Genomic DNA, 20,513 nt, shown 5'->3' on the forward strand with positions numbered 1-20,513 from the left:
AGAATGTATATAGTAATGTTCTGCATGTCTCTCTCCATGGTTAGAGGTGTGTAGAATCAGAAGAACTTTTGCTCTGGGAAATTGGGGAAAACAAAACAGTGTATGCTTAGTAATACAAGTCGTCATTAAAATTGTCAACCTTTCCAGAGTTTTTCCAACCTCAAGCAGTTCACTTTTTAGAAGTGTATTCATTAAACCTTCTGAGAAGCTAGTTAATACAACATAGGAAGAAATGGTCTTCTCTTCAGGCTTGGGTTTTTTTTTTTTTTTCTTCCTTTCCCCTTTCTGAGTAAAAATTGGAATAAGTATGTCAGTCTTCTGCTTGGATCATAGACTTTCTTTACTTTCACATTGGCAGTGCACACTTTTTGATGATTAGAGGAAATGACATCTTTGCAGGGTGACCAAGAATAATTTCTTGCTGTTGATCGTACTTAAAAACTCAGTGTGGTGATGATTATTATACTTTTAAAGTGTGTGGTTTACGCTAAAGACATTTAAATATGTTATTTCAGAATATGGTCTTCGATTGGCCAGTCATATATTTGTGAAGGAAATTTCACAAGATAGTTTGGCAGCAAGAGATGGCAATATTCAAGAAGGCGATGTTGTATTAAAGGTATAGTCATATTCTTACATTTTAATGAACTGAAGTAGAAAACAAATTCTAGTGTAACCATATAGTTTCTGCTCATGTTTGAAGCAATTTTGCCAAAATTAAAAATCAATGTTTGGGGCACTGGATGGTTTGTCATTTTTAATGGACAAAAATGGTTTGTCTGTTATTACGTGTCAACACTGATATTTTTCTTTAGGCATGGAGTCATTCTGAGCAAATTAATCATTACAAATGAATATCCTTCACTGCTAGGAACTACTTTGTAGGTAGATATGTCTAGTCTTACACAATAAGTGGTTTTGATAACTAAATATTATTAAAATGTTTGTTTTGTTTGTTTGCTTATAAGTAATAGAAAGTGACAGGCTTTTGGGGATTGGCTCAGATATTAATTCGGGTTTTCTGACATAGCAACAGCATAGTAAAGATTTTATTTCAGGAAAGAGGAGTACTTTGATATTATGAAAGGACTAATTTTGGTTCTTACAGCAAGCCAAGGAGTAATTTAAATATTCCTGTTTCATAATATTAAGTTAACATTTGTATTTTTATCATTTACTTTCAACTTAGAGGTTTTTTTTTTCTGTTGCAGATAAATGGTACCGTGACAGAAAATATGTCACTGACAGATGCAAAGACATTGATAGAAAGGTCTAAAGGCAAGTTAAAAATGGTAGTTCAGAGAGATGAACGAGCTACCCTATTGAATGTCCCTGATCTTTCTGACAGTATCCATTCTGCTAATGCCTCTGAGAGAGATGGTGAGTATAGTTCTGTTTGGAGAGTCCCTTTAAGTAACCTGTTAAAGTAGTAGGAAGATTTGATATGTTTGAATGAAATAATTTTCTACAAGCCAGACACCTTCAGAACCTAAGAATTACAAATATATATACTGGGAGTGGAGGGCTTAATTTTAATTACATTTTTCCTAGTTTTATTGAGAAATGTGGAAGTTTAAGGTACACAGCATGATGGTTTGATTTACATCTATTGTGAAATGATCACCACAATATGTTTAGTTAACGTCTTTTATCTTCTCCTGTAGATAAAAGAAAAAAAAAAAGATTTTTCCGTGTGATGAGAACTCTTAGGATCTAGTCTCTTAACTTCATATATCCTATAGCAGTGTTAGCTATTATCATCTATTGTACATTTCTTCCCTGGTGCTCATTTATTTTATAACTGAAAGTCTGGACCTTCCTCCAGTTTCCTTTTGCCCCTCCCCCCACCCTCTCTGGTAACCACAAATCTGATTTCTTTTTCTGTGAGTTTGGTGGTTGTGTGGGTTTGTATTTTTGCTTTTTGTGGGTTGTTTTCTGTTTTTTTTTTTTTTGTCTTTCTCTGACTTATTTACCATATGCCTTCAAGGTCCACATCCATGTTGTCACTGTCCTTTTTGTTTTGTAGGCAGCTTACCATTATTAATCAGTGGTTGATGAAGTTAATGCTTATATCAACCATTTTATATGAAATTATATTTAGTAGCTTATATTCATTATCATTGGAGTATCTTACATTTTACATTATTTTACTATGATCATTTCATGGGAAAATAAAAAGCACCCTTTTACTTAACAGACATTTCAGAAATTCAGTCACTGGCATCAGATCATTCTGGTCGATCACATGACAGACCTCCCCGCCACAGCCGGTCACGATCACCTGACCAACGGTCAGAGCCTTCTGATCATTCCAGACACTCTCCACAGCAGCCCAGCAGTGGCAGGTAATCACACTCTGTTGTTAAAATAGTTACGTGTGCTTGATACATGTTTCTGGTATTGCTTACAAATAAAACTAGAAGATAGATTTTCTTTTATTAAGATTAGGTTGGAAGTTTTTTTTTGTTTTTTTTTTTTAATTAATTTAGGGATTACCTAGAAAAACATAGGTCAGTTAATCTTCTTAAAGGGTGAAGTGGTAAATATTTTAAGTATGTAAGCCATATAATTTCTTATCACTACTCTGTATCACAGAAGTGTAACTGTAGATAATATGTAAATGAACAGACAGGGTAGTGTTCCAATAAAACTTTATGAAAAACACTTGGCCATACAGCTGCAGTTTGCTGATCCCCACTGCATAAGAAGATGCTGGCCAGCTAAAAGAATATACTGCTTGGGAAAGTTAAACATATTAGCAGCCCTTTCCTAGACACTTTAACCCGGACTTTGTTTTCCCTCTTAAAAAAACACTGTCTGGTATTTATGCCAAAGAGTCTGGTATGTTAGTAGTATGTGACTTACCTGAGTTTATGTGGTCTTTGGGGTTGCATATACAGTTGAGAATCTGAAAATTAGGACCCTTATTTCCAGAATAGTACACATGTACACATAAACATTTGGCATTTTACATAGAATTTGTGGATATTCCCAGGGCTCTGTAGGCCACCAACTGATTTATGGTTCTGTAATAATCCATATGAAGATCTTCTGGAGGCACTTGAAAATTTGAGCTGAACATTTTAGGGTTAGAGATTAATTTGGGACTTAACTTGCATGGAGGTGTTAGCTCAAGCCATAGAAGTCATTAAAGTTACTAAGAAAAACAATGTGGAGGGAAGGCCAAGATAATTAGACTGGAGGCAGTGTATTCTTTGAGGAAGGTGAGGAGGCAAGGAAGTAGTAACCAGAGAAAGGAGGAGTGTGTAGCCAGAAGAAAACTTTTTTGAAGATCATTAAAAACCATAATGATCATTATTTTGCACTGATTGTTTTAGAGATTTATGAAGCGAATTCTCTTTAAATTTCAAATTTTAGTTTTATAAATTATATTAACTCTGATCTTTATTTTAAGGTTGTAATAATTATTTATTTATTTACTTACTTATTTTAATGTTTATTTTTGAGAGAGAGAGAGACAGAGCACAAGCATGGGAGAGGCAGAGAGAGAGGGAGACACAGAACCTGAAGCAGGCTCCAGGGTCTAAGCTGTCAGCACAGAGCCCGACGCACGGCTCGAACCCATGAACTGTGAGCTCATGACCTGAGTCGAAGTTGGATGCTTAACCAACTGAGCCACCCAGGCGCCCCATAATGATTTTTTTTTAAAATACTATAGTACATCATATGCCATCCTGGCTTATCTTATAACTGATACAACTGATTGTTATTTTTAACTGCTTCAAGTTAATATATTCTAAAACTCTTCTTGACATAGCATAGATGTTACCTGGGAAAGGATTGCTGCAACCACACACACACACACACACACACACACACACACACACACTGTGATATAAATCACACCCTTGGATGATTCATGGGAGTAGCTATAATTTTAACACATTTCTCTCACCTAGAAACCATGCTGGTGTCAAGAAATTTGGACATGATTTTCCTTAAAAAAAAGAATCATCTACATTTTGGCCGTTAGTTTTTATTGTGAGCAAATTCTAAATCTTAAAAAGTTTTTTTGATGCGACTTTTTTTCATTTAGATTTCCTAAACACTTGGCATTCGTAACTTAAAAGTTAAAGAGGTTTGTTCTGTTTTGTTTTTTTAAACATTTTAATATAAAATTACGTTGAGGTGTTTTAATTGGGAACCTCAGGTATCCTTATGGGTCACACGAGTTATATGAGATCTTTTAAAAATACAGAATCCTAGGCTCTGTTCTCAGGTGGAGGTGGAGAATACAGTTTGTTTGTTTGTTTGTTTTTAGGTTTCTGATATCATCCTCTACTGTGCAGTACCAAATTTGGGAACTTCTGGTTAGGACATGTGGTACATACTAAAGAAAAGATGGTACTTTACATACAGAAGGCCAGAAGTCTTCAGATTATTTCCAAATTCTTGTGCTAAGAATTTAATTTCTGAAAATTCAGTGACCTTCACACATTCAAGATGTACAATAGTACCAGTTGCTTAAAGATTTCATTTTTTCTCCTAAAGTTCATGTTAAAATACAAATAACTGTGGAGTTGTGGAGGATTATCCTGTGTTTTGAGAAACAGTTTAGGTGTTCTTTAAAAGTAAAATTCTAGTAAAAACACCATGGGTTCTGTATTCCATTATTCTCATGACCTACTTGAGTTCTGTGTGATGATCTTTTCTGAGAGAGCAAACGTTGTGGACAGAGCTCTTGAGAAAAGCCCATTAGCTTGTTTCTTCATAAGTAGATGAGCAATGCACCCTTACTGTTATCCAGAACAGGGGTTGGCACACTACAACTTGCAGGCCAAATACAACCTGCTGCTTGATTTTGCAAATAAAGTTTTATTGGAACCAATCCTATAATGGCATAATTGAGAAGTTGCAAGAGAGACTGTATGGCTCACAGAGTCATAAAAGGAAAACGTTTGCCAATCCCTGGTCTAGAATGTTAAAATAGGCGTTATTGAACTAAAAAATTATATATAGAGAGAGAGAATTACTACAGTGATTTTCTTACATCTGGATGCGTGTTGCCAGGTTTGTTTTATATTTTATTCAGTGATGTTTCAGAGCCCCTTCTGGGCCAAGACTTGTTCTAGGAACTCGGGATACTGAGAGCCCAAAACTTATGCCACTGTTTCATGCTCACAAGGTAGCTCTCACAGAGAAGATTCTTTTCACTGATCTCACTGTGGTCCCTACATAACTGAGTGTTTGATTTGCAGGGTATGTTCTAAGCCTCTCTTTGGTCATATAGTTTACTGTCCCTACTACTTACATTTAATTACACCAATCCATTTTATGACTTTTCTCCCTAGAGTGACAACATATGTTTACCTTTTTTGTTCTGTTCTATCAGCTTTATAATAAAGGTGACTGTGGTGCTACTGATTATCATAGCAGGTTCAGTATTGAAAAAATTCTACTGTAGTAAAAGCTGAGACTAATTAAAATAATGTTGAATTGTGGAACATTTGGATTATAAAGATTATGTTTTATATTAGACTCAGTCATTCCATAAACTAAGTTTATTTAAGGCCTAAGTTGTCTAAAGTTTTTAGGGAGTGTATTATAACAAATAGAAAAGGTTTAATTTATATTTAGCATATTCATTTTATAAAAATGGTTGCTTTTGAGGTACTTGCAAGCAGTGTCTTAAAAAGATTGAAACTTTGTAAAATTATCAAATATTCTCATTATTCATTATTTCTCCTGAGAGAAAATGCTCCCCCTAAATTCTGAAAGTTAGTGGTATCAGTATTGATCATGGGTTATGATATAGTAAATATGTGATAGTAAAATTGAATTTTACAAATGAGAAATTTCTAGACAAATCCAAGTGTTGAGCCCCATTAAGGTGATATATTTGGGATAAAAACCTTTTACCTATACAGTCCACCTTTTCTGTCAGCCTTTGACTATACAGGGTTGAATTGAGCTCATGATCTGTTTCTCCAAGAGTGCCAATAAATCCTAATACCTATGCAAATAGGGCATATAATGTATCCGCTTAAATACCTTAGAGAAGTCTTGACTTTTAAAGATCTTTTTTTTCTTTACATATTTTACATTTTCCATTGTCTTCCATAATTATTTTATTTGATTCTAGAGGACTGTAAATATTCTTTAATTCTGGAATATATAGTCTCTTTCAGATACTGCTTGGTTCTCTGGAACTTTGCCAGTTGGCTAAAAATTATTGAGACATTTACATGTATCAGTTGTACATTTTTTTTTACTACTGTAAAATGTGGAGAAGTGCCATTTTCTGATTAGCGAATTTCAGGTTTTGTTTTCTGATCTTTGGTTTTAGTTCTTTAAAAAGGTTTTATTATCTCCAATTTAATAGATGCTTTATTCAGAACAAGATTTACATGTGATAATATTGACAATTAATTTGGTATAAGTACTGCTTTATTTTTCATTTGAAGTCCTTCATGTTTGTTTGTTTTTGGTTTCTCCTCTGTGAAAGATAGAAAGGGCCAGGTAGAAAGATAATTCTTGAAGTATCTCAATGAAATTAATTGATCACTTCTTTCCCGTGGATCCTATGCCTTCCAGCTGGACTAAGGGAGTTGGTTGTGAGTTGATGCAGCACAGTGAACTTTATACAGTAGAGTGAATGTTGAAAGATCTTTTTTTTGCCAGTAATTTTGACATTATCCTGCTGATTCTTACCATATTATATATTTATTGGTACCGTGTATATGTTCTCAGTATATGGTTATAAATTTTCCCTCAACAAACTAGGCAAGATCCCTGCTGTCCTAGAGCTTTAGGCTTATATCAAAGTGAAAAAAGCAGATAAGTAAGTTTGAAAAATATATTTCACTTTCCATCAGACTAATGGAAATTATTCCATTAGTGGTAAGTACTATAAAGAAAATGAGGGTAGTACGATAGTGAAGGCGGAGGGGGCGATACTAGATAACATGATCAGAGAAGAAGGCTTGTCTAAAGTGACCTCATCTTGAAATGAGTAAGAAAGAGCCCTCCAGATGAAGATTATTGTAGAATAAGAAATAACATGCCGTTTCTCAACTTGTTGGAATAACAGCTGGATGCTGGATCACAAGAGTAAAGGAGACAGTGATTGGAGTTCTAAGAAGTATTTTCTTCTGTTTTGGAAAAAATTGTTTCATGAGAGAAAATATGAAAGTTTTTTAAGAAGTTGTTTATTACTTGAATTGGTTTTGGGGTTTTTGGGGTTTGTTTTGTTTTGTTTTGTTTTTTTGTTTTTTTGCTGAGATTCTTTGTCTAATGTTTCGATATGAGTGGAATATTGATGACCCATCCTGAACTTCTGTTACTTAAATAAGAGCCAACTTGTTTTCAGTCCTTGGGAATTTTAGGTTACCACGTTAAAATTCCAATCTGAGATTTTGTTTTTGATATGCTTTCTAAGGAGGCCAGGCCAAGGGAAGACCATAGTTGATGCACTTCTCTAGTAATTAACTAGCAACCCAAGTGTAATAATATGTGTGCTCAATGATTGCTGAATAATTTTAACTCCTAACAGAATATGAATCTAATGGCATAAAAGCAAGCTTAAATATTATACTTTATCCCACAATTTAAAAAGTAAAAGTATGAATTTTGTTCATCAGCTCTTACACAAGTACAATATAAAACATAAAATATGATTTTTATAAAAATAGACTCTCCACTTGGTAACGTATTAAAAATAGTAAATGAATGAAAAATCTTACTTCCAGATAACGATCTTCTCTTGTCCTTGGGAGAGAACCTTAGTAAAAAATGAAGAGAGTGTCACAACATTGATCCCTTGTTATAAATCAACCATACATTCCACTCAGTCAGAAGATTGTTTGACTCTAAATATTAATCTAACTACCTGATAATCATTATACCACCAGTGATGGCCTAACAAAGCTATCCTTAAATTTTAAAAAGGTCTCTTAGTCTTTCTCATTATTAAAAATTACACATTTCTGCAAAAATCATACTGTCTGAAATCAGATGCACTAGGTTAGTCATCATCATAATAAATGAACATGTAAGATGGGAGAGAAACTCTGTACAAAATGATAAACTTTATAAAAATAAGTATCTGGATTATTACCTAAAAGCCATTTGCCAAAATGAGCAATATAGATACTCAGATTTTCTTCAAAAGCATATACACACACACATGTATTTCTAGAAAATAGATTATAGTGTGTAAAGAATAAACTTAAGTTGTGGGAAATTAGCTTATAAATATGGCAAAATTGGTATAAAGTAACTATTTCTCGGCATACTACCCTTAATTTCTGTATTCCAGGACCAGCTTAGAGTCTCTTCTCTGCGTCTCTCTGCCTTTGTCATCCCTAGAATTCTGTATGTGCCATGCAGAGAGAGATCATTAATTTTTTTTTATTGCTATGAAGGAGGAACTGCAATGTATAAATACCTATTTGTTTCCATATAAAATTTAGAAAATTAACAGTGGTTGTAGTATTCTAAATAGTCAGAATGATTTGAGTGTGCCTTTAATTTTTCTTTCTCAGGTGTCTTCCAACCCTCCATGCTGACCTATTCTGTCAATGGAGAAAAACTGTGGGGTATGGTTAGGTTAGTTTCTTAACATGTCTTTATTGTTAATTATGGCTGAGATAGTCCAGTAGCCTCTAAAGGAATTAGTACCTAGTTTTTGTTTTCATCCTAAGTTCTGAAGGTCTTGCCTCCCTTTATGCAATAAATGAGTTTCTGAAAAGAAAGTATAACTTTATTTTTTAGGATGAGTCCTTTAGTACGTAATGGGAATTTGGAATTGGTGTGATAAAAGGATGTTTTACTGGAGTGACTATTCACCCTCAAGTTTATTTCCTATATTAAGGTCATTTTTAAAATAAGGCATTACTGAACAGTCATTTGGGAAGGTGTTTGGGAGCCAGAAGTATGAAAGAAAGCTTCATGAAGAATGGGCCATCTGGCATGTTTTGTCAGACAGGGTCCAATCAAGACAGCAAGTCAAGCTTGGAGTGAACCTAGCAAGTTTAATGTAAATAGATTAAATAGAAAAGGATTAGAGTAACAAAGGATTAGCTAGTAAGAAGCTGAGAGAACTCTAAATATCAGAATCGGGTATGAGGAGCAGCCACTACCCCTGGTGCTGATATGGAGTGCCCAAGGAAGAGGCTCCCCCACTCATCCCTAGGGTGAGAGCCAGCCTGCTTGGAGAGGGCACGCCCGTGGCTTACTGAATGGCAGAGAATTTGGCTGTGGTGTGTTCTCAGAAGAACTTGGCAGGAAGTTTTCCCTCTAAAATGTTTGAAAAAGGAGTTCATGGGCAAGTGTCTTATTAGATAGAGATCTTGCACACAACTATCCTAGGGAGTCACTGGGGGAAACTGCTGACTGCTATGTGCTGGAGGGGCCTGCTGAGGAGACACACCCCAGAACCCACAGGGGGAGCCCCTGACCAAGCTGCCTGTCCTCTGCCCTCTGCCCATAGGCCTTAACAGTTGTGATTTTACACCTGAAGTTTTTCACTTAAAACAAGTTGTTGCTCCTTGCTGATCTGACAGTGTGTATGTTAGTCTGCCACCCTATTTACACAGTTAACTGGGTAAGACTTAAAGAAGGCTCTGTTTACAATGAGTTCATTTACGTGAACTGTAAAAGCTCTTCAGAGACTGTTTCACTTTGTCTAACAGCTGTCTTCCATAGGGTTTTTAATCAACCCAAAATTTCTAGACCAGTGGATCACTACCATTAGATTGATGTACAAATGAAAAATCCAGAAAATAAACCCCATATCCTACCCTCCAGGAGAAAACAAAAATGCTCTTAAGAGGATCTTGAGGTCCAGGGGCGCCTGGGTGGCTCAGTCGGTTAAGCATCTGACTTCGGCTCAGGTCATGATCTCACGATTTGTGGGTTTGTGAGTTCAAGCCCCGCGTCGGACTCTGTGCTGACTGCTTGGAGCCTGGAGCCTGCTTCAAATTCTGTATCTCCCTCTGTCTCTGCCCCTTCCCTGCTCGTGCTCGGTCTCTCTCTTTCTCTCAAAAATAAATAAACATTAAAAAAAAATTTTTTAAAAAGGGTCTTAAGGTAGAATGTTGAAATGTCTGTCTAGGCTACTTGGAGCCAGAGTGTGTAGATAAACATGAGTCTGACTCAGGACAAAAATGTTTTTTGTATAAAGATAGCCTTCCTCATAATAGCAAAAAAAAAAATGTTTTATAAAGCTTAGATACCATTTCAGAGCCATGGTAGTATCCTGTATGGAAGATTTGAGGAAAGTATATTTTCTTTTAATTGTCACAGCTTTACCAGTTTCTTTCAATAACTGCCACTGATTGTAAACTAATCTGAGGTGTCTAAATTTGGTTTTTGTCTTGCAATAGACTTAGTGGTCACATCTCATAATAGAACTTTTCAAATGATTGGAAAATTTGATGACTCTGTACCTTAACCATGTGTCTGCATTGCCCAGTGTCGTTGCTGCTAGCCACATGTGGCTACTGAGCATTTGAAACGTGGCCAGTCCAAATTGAGATGTATTGTTAAGTTTGAAATAACACATTGGTTTTTAATGACAAAAAAAAAGATGTAAATTACCTCTAATAATTTATGTTGATTACATAATGAAATAATATTTGGATGTAATGGGCTAATAAGTAAAATGTGTTAATTGATTTTATCTCACTTTATTTAATACAGATTCTAGAAAATTTACAGTTAACATAGATGATTTGCTTTATAATCCTGCTAACAACGCTGCTCCTACTCTGCATGTATTATTGAATAATGCCTCCATCTTTTGGTAGATAACAGAAATGCACTAAAAAGAACAGTGATTCTCCAAGTATTAGTTGTTATGAAAAATTTAATAGAATATGAATTCTATCTATCTGAAATGTTATTTAATTCATAACAGTTGTGTTAGAGGAAAAATAAAGGTGGTGGTCAATACAGTATAGAAATTAGGCAAGATGAAAATGCTAGCCTAGCAGTTTTATGTGATGGGGCAAGAGCACAACAAATGACACCCTTCTAGTTATCATCATGGAGGAGGTTTCCATCAGAAGGTTATAACTCAGTCAGGATGGGAGTTATCATTAGTATCAGTCTTTTTAAATTGAGAAAGTTTAAGTTCGAAGAAATAAAATCAATTGTAAATGTTTTTAGATCTTTTTAAAGCAATTTAAAGTTTGCTTGTTACAGAGCAATAAGTCTATAGAACTATTAAAATTATGCATTCTTTAATCTCATTCTTTTTCTTTAAAATGTATATATTTATAACATCATTTGCATATTTTATGCAAAGAATGTAAGGGGAATCTTCTGTTTTGTACGGCCCTTTAAATTCTGAGGTACCTAGAGCACTTTGGGGATAAAGCTTAATTGTGCTTATTTATTCTTGGATTAATTGTGAGATTTTATTACCTAAGCTGTGGCTAAAAATTTTGACCTTTTATGATTTAAAAATACCTTGACTTTTATAGTTTTGCCTAAAAGACTGTTTACCTCCATGCAGCTCATAGTAATTTAAAACTAAAAGTACACCCCCACAGAATAATTGACTATGAAAATAGAAACTGTGGAAAGTGCTTATGTTTTATCCTTTCAGAAGGGTAACAGGTAAGAAACATTTTCTTCATAAGAGACTGCTAATAGTATGCATTAATAGAACCAAATTCTTTGTTTAAAGTTAGACTTAATTGCATTTAAAAATTGGGGTATCTGGGTTGCTTAGTTGGTTAGGCGTGCAACTTCGGCTCAGGTCATGATCTCCTGGTCCTTGGGTTCGAGCCCCACGCCTGACTCTGTGCAATGTATGCTTAATTAGAACAAGTAAAATAGGTCTATTCTACCTCACCTACTTCCCACTCCTCTTGAATTAAGCCTTTCTCCATATTTCTGCATAATTTATTTAGCATCATATATAGAGTTTGTGTTTTTAATAATTAAAAAAGGTCACACTCTGCACATTATTTTCTAGCTAGCTAATTTTACTTAACAATACAACGTGACCATCCTTCCAGCTTATTCTTTTGATGAGAAATTCTACATATTATGGAAATTATGTTTCTAGGTCTTTGCCTGTGCAATCAATGTTGCATAAGCATCTTTGTCCATGATTTCATATACTAGCTTTTTATTTCTGAAGTCATTAAAGAGTGTGTTGGTATTACTTTTAAATTTTCACGGATGATGCCAGATGACTTTCCAACAGTAATATTTGAGACTACACTTGTTTATTTCTCAGAATTCCATGTTTACCTATCTGATCGTTGTAAATTGGCAACTCCGTATTTTATTTTTTAAAAAAAATGTTTAATGTTTATTTTTGAGACAGAGACAGAGTGAGAATGAGGGAGGGGCAGAGAGAGAGGGAGACACAGAATCTGAAGCAGGCTCAGGCTCAGAGCTGTCAGCACAGAGCCCAGTGCGGAGCTCGAACTTAGGAACCCTGAGATCATGACCTGAGCCGAAGTCGGACACTTAACCAACTGAGCCAACCAGGCGCCTTGGCAACTCCTTATTTTAAATTGATGGTTTCCAGATTAGTAGCAGAGCTGAGCATCTTTTTATGAGATTATTGACCATAGTATTGCATCCTCGTAAATTGCCAGGTTAATTTCTGTTGCTCATTTTCTTTTATATTGTTCTTTTTCATTTTCCATCAGCTAGTAGTAGCTCTTTTGGTGAGTGTGTTGCAAATATAAATCTTTATATCTTTTCCTGTGCAATTAAACATTTTTAATTGGGGCACCTGGTCAGTTTTTAATTTTAATATTTTTAATTGGAGCGCCTCAGCCAGTTGAGTGACCGACTTTGGCTCAGATCATGATCTCATGGTTTGTGAGTTTGAGCCCTGCATTGGGCTCTGTGCTGACAGCTCAGAGCCTGGAGCCTGCTTCAGATTCTGTGTCTCCTTCTCTCTCTGCCCCTACCCCACTCATGCTCTGTCTCTGTCTCAGAAATAAACATTAAAAAAAATTTTTTTTAATAATAAAAAAATAAAAATAAAACCATTTTTAATAGTGAAATATTTTCATCTTTATGGTTTTTTAATGCTTATCACATTTAGGGAGATCTCCCCCAATCTAAGATTGCACAGGTTTTATCTAGGAGTTTTACAGTTTTTAATGCTATTAGTGCTGGCATATTTTTTCCTTTTCATTTTCCTCTTTCTTTTTTTTTTTTTAATTTTATTTTTTACATTTATTTTTGAGAGACAGGGCAAGACCTAGCATGAGTGGGGGAGGGGCAGAGAGAGAGGAGGGACAAAAAATCCCAAGCAGGCTCCAGGCTCTGAGCTGTCAGCACAGAGCCCAACGCGGGGCTCGAACTCACGAACCGTGAGATCATGACCTGAGCCAAAGTCAGCCGCCCAACTGACTGAGCCACCCTGGCGCCCCTCATTTTCTTCTGATTGTAGAGGACATTGAGGAAAATAGTTGATTTTTTAAAATTAAAATGTAATTATAATTCTCTTTATATAATTTTTATAGTATTCTTTTATACTCACTAAAATTCCCCCCAATATTTCAAGCCCATCTATCATCTATCTCATGATTATATCATCTGAGTCTTCAAAATAGTGGTAAATAACGATAGTATTGGCAGGTATCACTGTGTTGTTACTGATTTTGGTGTAAATACATTCAGCATTTCCCTATCTAATATGGTATTAGCTCTTGATTTTGGGAACTAGTCTCATAATTAATTGTATTTCCAGTATCTTTGCTTTATTTGTGGTTTTTATTAGGAATGGCTGTTGCATGTTTTCACATGCCTGTTTGATAGTTTTTTCTTGTAATATTTAGATGTCATAATGAATTCTGTGATAAATTCCTAATGTTAAACTAGCCATATACTTGTGAAATAACCCTGCTGTGGTCATTGTAGAATAATCTTTTACTACATAGTACATCCCCTTAGCTAGTATTTTATTTAGAATTTTTTCCTCCACTCATAATTGAAAATATTTATTGTTTTCTCTGTCCCATCATTGTCATGGTTTGGGTGTTAAGGTACTGTTAGCTTCAGATTGAATTTCTGATAGAATGTTGAAAATTTTTGAAATACATGGTATTTTTATGATACTGTTTTCTGTGTTATTAGATATGTTTGGAATTTTCCATAAAAAGTTTGAAGAAAATTAAGTTAGAGACTGTTCTATTTCAGTGTGTGGTATAGAGTAGTTAAAGACACAAATTATTTGTTGCTATTACAACTGATAACATAATAAATATTCTTAAAATGTGTTCTTGGACAAAAAAACAAAAACAAAATGTGTTCTTGGACATGTATGTATTTCTCTAGGATAAACCTAGAAATTGCAGGTTATTGCATGTTTGCATTTTCTGTTTTGATAAATGACTTCCATTTTGCCCTCAAGTAGTTATACTTATTTACACTTACTTTACCATCCTTGTATACGAGTGTCTGTATCTCCATGTCCCTCCCTACAGTTGATGTTATTGTGAAAACTCTCATGAGAAGATGATTTCAAGTTACTTTAATGTGCGTTCTCCTAGTTACTTGTGAAGGTGAACGTATTTTCATGTTTATTGTTATTTGTATATTTCTTCTGAATTGTCCCTTCCTGCTACTCATTTTTTCCTCAGTTGTCTCTTTTAAACTGATTCATAGTTCCTTATATGTTCTAAATATCAAATTCTTGTATGTGTTGTTAGGTCAGTATATAAATCTTAATATTGAACTCATTACACATGTTCTTTCAAACTATGAAATTTATTCAGTTTGAACTTTTTAGTTATTTTAAACCCCATTTCATTTGGTTCAACCAAAAAAATATATACTATATTTTAATTATTTGCATCCTTTTTAACTTCTTATGTAATCACTGCTGTTGATGTATGAGGGATTTTGTGCCTTGAACTTTAACAGTCCTCTATTTTTGATGATACAGATTTTTAAGAAATATATTATGGTTTGGAGTTTGTTCCATCTGAAATTGTATTTTTGTCATTGATATGCATAGAGATCTAATATTTCTAAATCTGTAGACATTTGTCCTAACATCATTCATTAAATAGCATACTTTTTTCTGACAGCTTGGGGCTGCCACTTCATTAATAAATTTTACTACTGTGGATAGATTCCTCCATTTTCTATTTTGTTACTTTGATCTGTACTACTCTAGTTTTCATTATTAGATTTTTATAGTATTTTGATAACTGTTAGAGTGTCATTGTTTTTCAAAGTTTGCTTGGCTGTTCTTACACTGTACTCCTACAAATGATTTCACAATCATCTTTATGCTTATAATTTTTTTCTTTTTTTTAAATTTTACCAATGTGTAGTCTCCGGAGCAGAGAGGAAGAGAGAATTTCTAAACCTGGGGCTGTCTCAACTCCTGTAAAGCATGCGGATGATCATATACCTAAAACAGAAGAAGTTGTAGTTGAAAGAAATGAGAAACAAGCACCCACTCTTCCAGGTAAGCCTAGCAAAATACTACATTCGGAAAACATTTGCAGTCAGACTAAATAAAAAATTGTCAGAATTTACAGAAGACTTGAAGATGCTTTCTTGATTATGATGATTGTTATTTCTATTACTACTATTACTCCTACTTCTGCTACTACCTATGTTTGAATTTTTCTGTATTTGACTTCCAGAATATTCCTTATGGGTATAAGGTTGGCATGAATCAGTAGGCTTTCATGAATTTTTAAAAAAAATTTCTGGATAGAAATTATTCATAGTTGGGGTGCCTGAATGGCTCAGTCAGTTGAGTGTCCAACTCTTGATTTCAGCTCAGGTCATGATCCCAGGGTTGTGGGATCGAGTTCCGTATCGGGCTCCACGCTGAGCATGGAGCCTGCTTAGGATTCATTCTCTCTCTCTGCCCACCTCCCACATGCTTACTCTCTCTAAAATTTAAAAGAAAAAAATAAATAATTCATAGTTAGCAACTATTCACAATTGAGTAAAGTTGTTCTCCAGCACTTCTCATTTAGGAAAATTGGCATAAGTTTTTTTAAGTTATTTTGCCAATTGAAAATGTTTTCATAAGCACTGTAAGTTATACCCTGTGAAAACGTATGAGATCAGATATAAGAATCTGCAAGCCTCCTAGATCCATTTTCTTGAAAGGCTGGGAGATTTTGCTTTTCATGTCTCATCTCAGTTCCTTTGCTCAAATCTTTTTGCTCTGCTTGTTTAATGGCAAAGAATGTGGTTATTTAAACACAAATTTTACCACAGTGAAGAAAGATGGCTGCTTTGACAGTCTGAGAGAAATGTAGTGATTCTGTCTGTTCTCCTTTTCCTCATCTACCTCTCCCCTCCTCCCCCAGAGGATTTTTCAGAACCTAACAGCATACTTGGTGTAAAGACATCAGAATTTGTAACTGTACTCTGTGCTTTAACATACATATAGTATATATGTTCCTTACCAATTTCTCTGAGCTTATATTTTGCTGATGAATTTTTACATGTATTTCGTGGACTCTTTATTATTTGAATATTTTCCTGACTGCTTACATTATTCTAGTTTTTAATAAAGTGATTCTTGCACGATTTTTAAATTTTCTTTCTTTTAGAACCAAAGCCTGTGTATGCTCAAGTTGGACAGCCAGACGTGGATTTACCTGTCAGTCCATCTGATGGCGTCCTGCCTAATTCAACTCATGAAGATGGGATTCTGCGGTAATGTGATTTTAAACTTGTATTGTCTTCTCTGTCCATTATTCAGCATGATTTAAAGTGAAAATGCAGTCGCAGACCATATTTCATATCCTTTTTAAAATAGTGTGTACCACTTAATGCTATGGTTTTTTATTTTAAATTATTTATATGACAGAGATTAGAGAATAAAAAAGAAACTTTTTGGATGTTGACTTTCTCACCACTGTCCCTGCCTAGTTTTCAGGTCGGGAATTACAAAAGTTAAAAATTGTTTTCTACTTAAACATCAAAAGTTTTCACAAGCTTTCTAATGCCCTAGCATTTAAAAAAAACAAAAAAACAAAGAAACAACAACAACAAAACAGTGTTTCTCCATTTTAACACTATTGACATTTTGGGTTGGGTACTTGTTTATTGTGGTAGACTGTCCTTCTCATTGTGGAATATTTAGCATCATCCCTGACCACTAGCTGCCAGTGGCACCTTCCAGTTGTGACAACCAAAAATATCTGCAGACATTGCCACATGGTTTCTGGGGGCAAAATCACCCTTGGTTGAGAACCTGTTCTCAACCTGTTAGCAACTCAAAAGTAAGTTTTTTATATTCCACACCTTTTATTGCTATATGTTTTATACTTTATGGGATTGAGATATAAATTTTATAACCAGATTGCAAACCATCATGATCACCAAATTAGTCTTTGTTGCCTCTGTGGTAAAGGGGCATAATGTTAATAACTGAAAATAACCAAACTTTTTAAAGTGGGTTAGATCTAGACCCCTGCTCTCATCTGTTTTCTTTGCTAAAGGGAATTGGGTTGTCACTACAATACCTAGCTAGCTAGAGAGAAAACTCCTGAAAATAGATGGGTATGACACAGATTAAAATTGTATATTGCTAATATCAGATAGCTGATAATTCAAAATACAGATCGTGAAGGAACAGTTTCCTTCTTTTTTCCTTTCTTAAAAATTGCTTGGAAGCTTTTATAACTCTAAAGTTTAAGAAAAAGTAACAATGTGATTCCAGAGACCTATTTCCCAGGAGAGCCCTCAAGAACAGATACCAAAGAAGATTGAGGATGCGGGCAGGATTTGTAGTTGAGCCAGAAAACAGTTCATTCACATCCAGTGACTGGATTTGGGGCAGAAGTAGTTAATGGGTTTACCTTTTGTTATTGTTGCAAGAAGCTGATATAATGCAGATAAAGCAGAGTATAAAATGTCAGTCCTATAGGCCACATGACAATGAGACTGGGCCTAAAGCTGTCCTCAAAAAAAAAAAACAAAAAACTGTTCTTTAAAAAAGGCCTATTTTGCTAAGGGATGCAGACTAAAAAAATCAATGATTTTTAGTTTTTGAGGCCCGTAGGTCAGTCTGTGTGATAAAAGAACTACCAGGGACCTGGAGTCTCAAGGACTTTGAGGAAGGGTTTCCAAAACCTCTCCTTACAATTGGTTTGGGAGAGGAGTCTGTAAGCAGGCTCTGGACTCAACCTGGCAAAGTAGGATACCACCATGCCAGGTGATTGACATGGTCCACGATAATACTGGCTACTAGTTTCATGGAGGGACCAAGGGTGCCACCAGCCCTGGGAGTAAGTGACCTTATCTAACCTACAGGCTCTGATGTTTACATCTTAGTAAATGTTAGCTCCAGGTGAAGAAGTGGGATCAAGTGTGAATACCTTATAACATCTAAAACTTAAGGTGGTCTTTAGTTGGATTAAAAGAACTAGACTCCTCTCTCTTTCCTCAACTCATTCATTCATTGATTTGATTTGTATTTTTTACTTTCTATGAGTTTCTAATCATTTTTTCATTGTTACTTAATGAATTAAAAGAAAGGGACTTCTTCTATCCTTCATGTCAGAATAGGTAATAGAATTGTGTGTCTTTTTGACTAGAAATTGTGAGAAAGTTCTAGAAACCTAGCTGGGTAATTTGTATTTAATTACCCTACAGGGTAGTTTGTAATTATGATCCGTTTCTGCCCACTCATTCTTCTAAGACATCCTTTAGTCTTTGTTTCAGGAATATCATGGTGATGGTACACTGATGATAAAAGAATGTGCATACATTTATTCCTTCCCATTCTCTCTCTCTCGTAAGAAAAGGGCAGAGATTGAGTATGGGGCTAATCCAGAAAGGCTGATTGATGATAAGATTTTTATTTAAAATCCAGAGAGGCTGCAGAGTAAGTGATCTGTATGAACTCAGAGTCTACCAACTGCAAAGTTTAAAAACCACTATCTATTGGATGTAAAGATTACAATGCTTGGAGCCTCATTTTGATTCCCTGGTATTAGGAAAATTTGTCAATTTGTGCTTCAGTTTCTACCTTTGTAAAACAGTACTTTTCAGTTATTCCATAGAGATGATATGAATGAATTGGGGTGGAAAAAAATGGAAGTTTTTTTGTTTTTTTTGTTTTTTTTACCATTGTGAATGTACCATGTATATCCAAGACTTTGAGTTGGGAAAACATTGTTTTTATAAACTAGTTTTAGAAATTAGTTGTAAAGCAGTAATTGCATATTAAATTCAGATATTGTAAAACTTATTAATCAGAGAATAAAAGAAAGTACCATTAAATCTGACTTGGAATTCTAACACTAAATTGTATTCAGTAAATTAGTGGTATGAGGGAAATTTCAGAAATGGTCGTCCTTTGTTTCATTTTGAATATAGTTCTCATTGTATCAGTTTACTATAACTTTTCAAGCTTCTCTTAACCATTTCAAATGAAATATTTGTTTTAACAGGCCCAGCATGAAATTGGTAAAATTCAGAAAAGGAGATAGTGTGGGTCTGCGGCTGGCTGGTGGAAATGATGTTGGAATATTTGTAGCTGGTGTTCTAGAAGATAGCCCTGCAGCCAAAGAAGGTTTAGAAGAGGGTGATCAAATTCTCAGGGTATGTTGGTATATCAGAAATGTGATTCAAAAGTACTTAGATCTTTAGAGAAAGACCTCAAACACAGCAAACCTATTATAATTCAGTTGTAATCTTCTGTCACAGCCTGTTGAACCAGACAACCATTCAGATGAATCCGTCAAGTCTTGGTTTTACTGGCCTCATCCCTTCCCATTGCTGCATTTGTTCTTGTTGACTGCTGTGTTATGTGTTACTACACAGTGTGATGCTCTGGTTTCATTTAAATCTCTGGCGTTCATTGAACCTACCAAAAAAAAAAAAAAAAAAGTCTTAGATCCCTATACCAAGTAGTCATTTTAAGTTCAACTAGACCTTCAGGCAGGCAAGACTGTCATGGGCCACAACTTGCCATCTGTCGTTTCTCTCCCATGGGATCAGTCCTTGCAGCAGTCCTCCGGGGCTTTCTTCACCCCGGTGTGATGGCTTATGTGCAGGGAGATGGGATTTCCATCAGGCAAATGTGTAAGCTGCCCTGGCTCCAAAGCTTCATGGCCCACAAGAGACAGGACCAGTTACAGGAGTCGGAAAGTCCAGTTCAGACGTGGTCTTTTCTTCTGTTGTTGTTGTTTTTCTGTCTTTTCTATAAGCAATGCTATCTAGTCACATAGGACCATCCATGTCTGTCTCTTCTTAAAACATCCAAACCTCATGGCAGATAAACTATGTCCCATTTTAACAAAAAGATCATATCTATTAAATGTGAATTCCTATTTGCTCCACCTCTCCGTCTCATATTGTCATCACCACCCCTATTCTGCTCTCTTCCTGCATTCAGGCTACCTCCTGGCCATGTGCTGGATTCAGTCTCCTGCTCAGAATCTTGCTGCTTGTTCATGTTTTTCTCTTTCCCTCTCCCCCGCCTCTTCATTTATTCTGTACTGTCTTCTTTCTCTCCTTTTGCTGTTGAACTTGTCAGTATGGTGGAGTCCCTTCCCTGCTTTGTTTTCAGCCATTGCTGTCATAAAATT

General features: G+C 35.2%; 1 protein-coding gene across 7 annotated transcripts in view; it reads left to right on the forward strand.

The window, feature by feature from the left end:
• Window positions 1-20,513, forward strand: part of TJP1 (tight junction protein 1) — a 245,780-nt gene that overhangs the window by 192,447 nt on the left and 32,820 nt on the right. For all 7 annotated transcript variants that reach the window (XM_060617846.3, XM_060617843.3, XM_060617844.3 and 4 more), the window contains 6 exons: window positions 516-619; window positions 1,212-1,380; window positions 2,198-2,345; window positions 15,279-15,415; window positions 16,524-16,629; window positions 19,374-19,524. In XM_060617846.3, the coding sequence (XP_060473829.1) occupies window positions 516-619; window positions 1,212-1,380; window positions 2,198-2,345; window positions 15,279-15,415; window positions 16,524-16,629; window positions 19,374-19,524 (815 nt within the window). The remainder of the gene's footprint in view (window positions 1-515; window positions 620-1,211; window positions 1,381-2,197; window positions 2,346-15,278; window positions 15,416-16,523; window positions 16,630-19,373; window positions 19,525-20,513) is intronic.

The sequence above is a fragment of the Panthera onca genome, chromosome B3 (assembly GCF_046562875.1).
Source record: "Panthera onca isolate mPanOnc1 chromosome B3, mPanOnc1 haplotype 2, whole genome shotgun sequence".
Classification (NCBI taxonomy): domain Eukaryota; kingdom Metazoa; phylum Chordata; class Mammalia; order Carnivora; family Felidae; genus Panthera; species Panthera onca.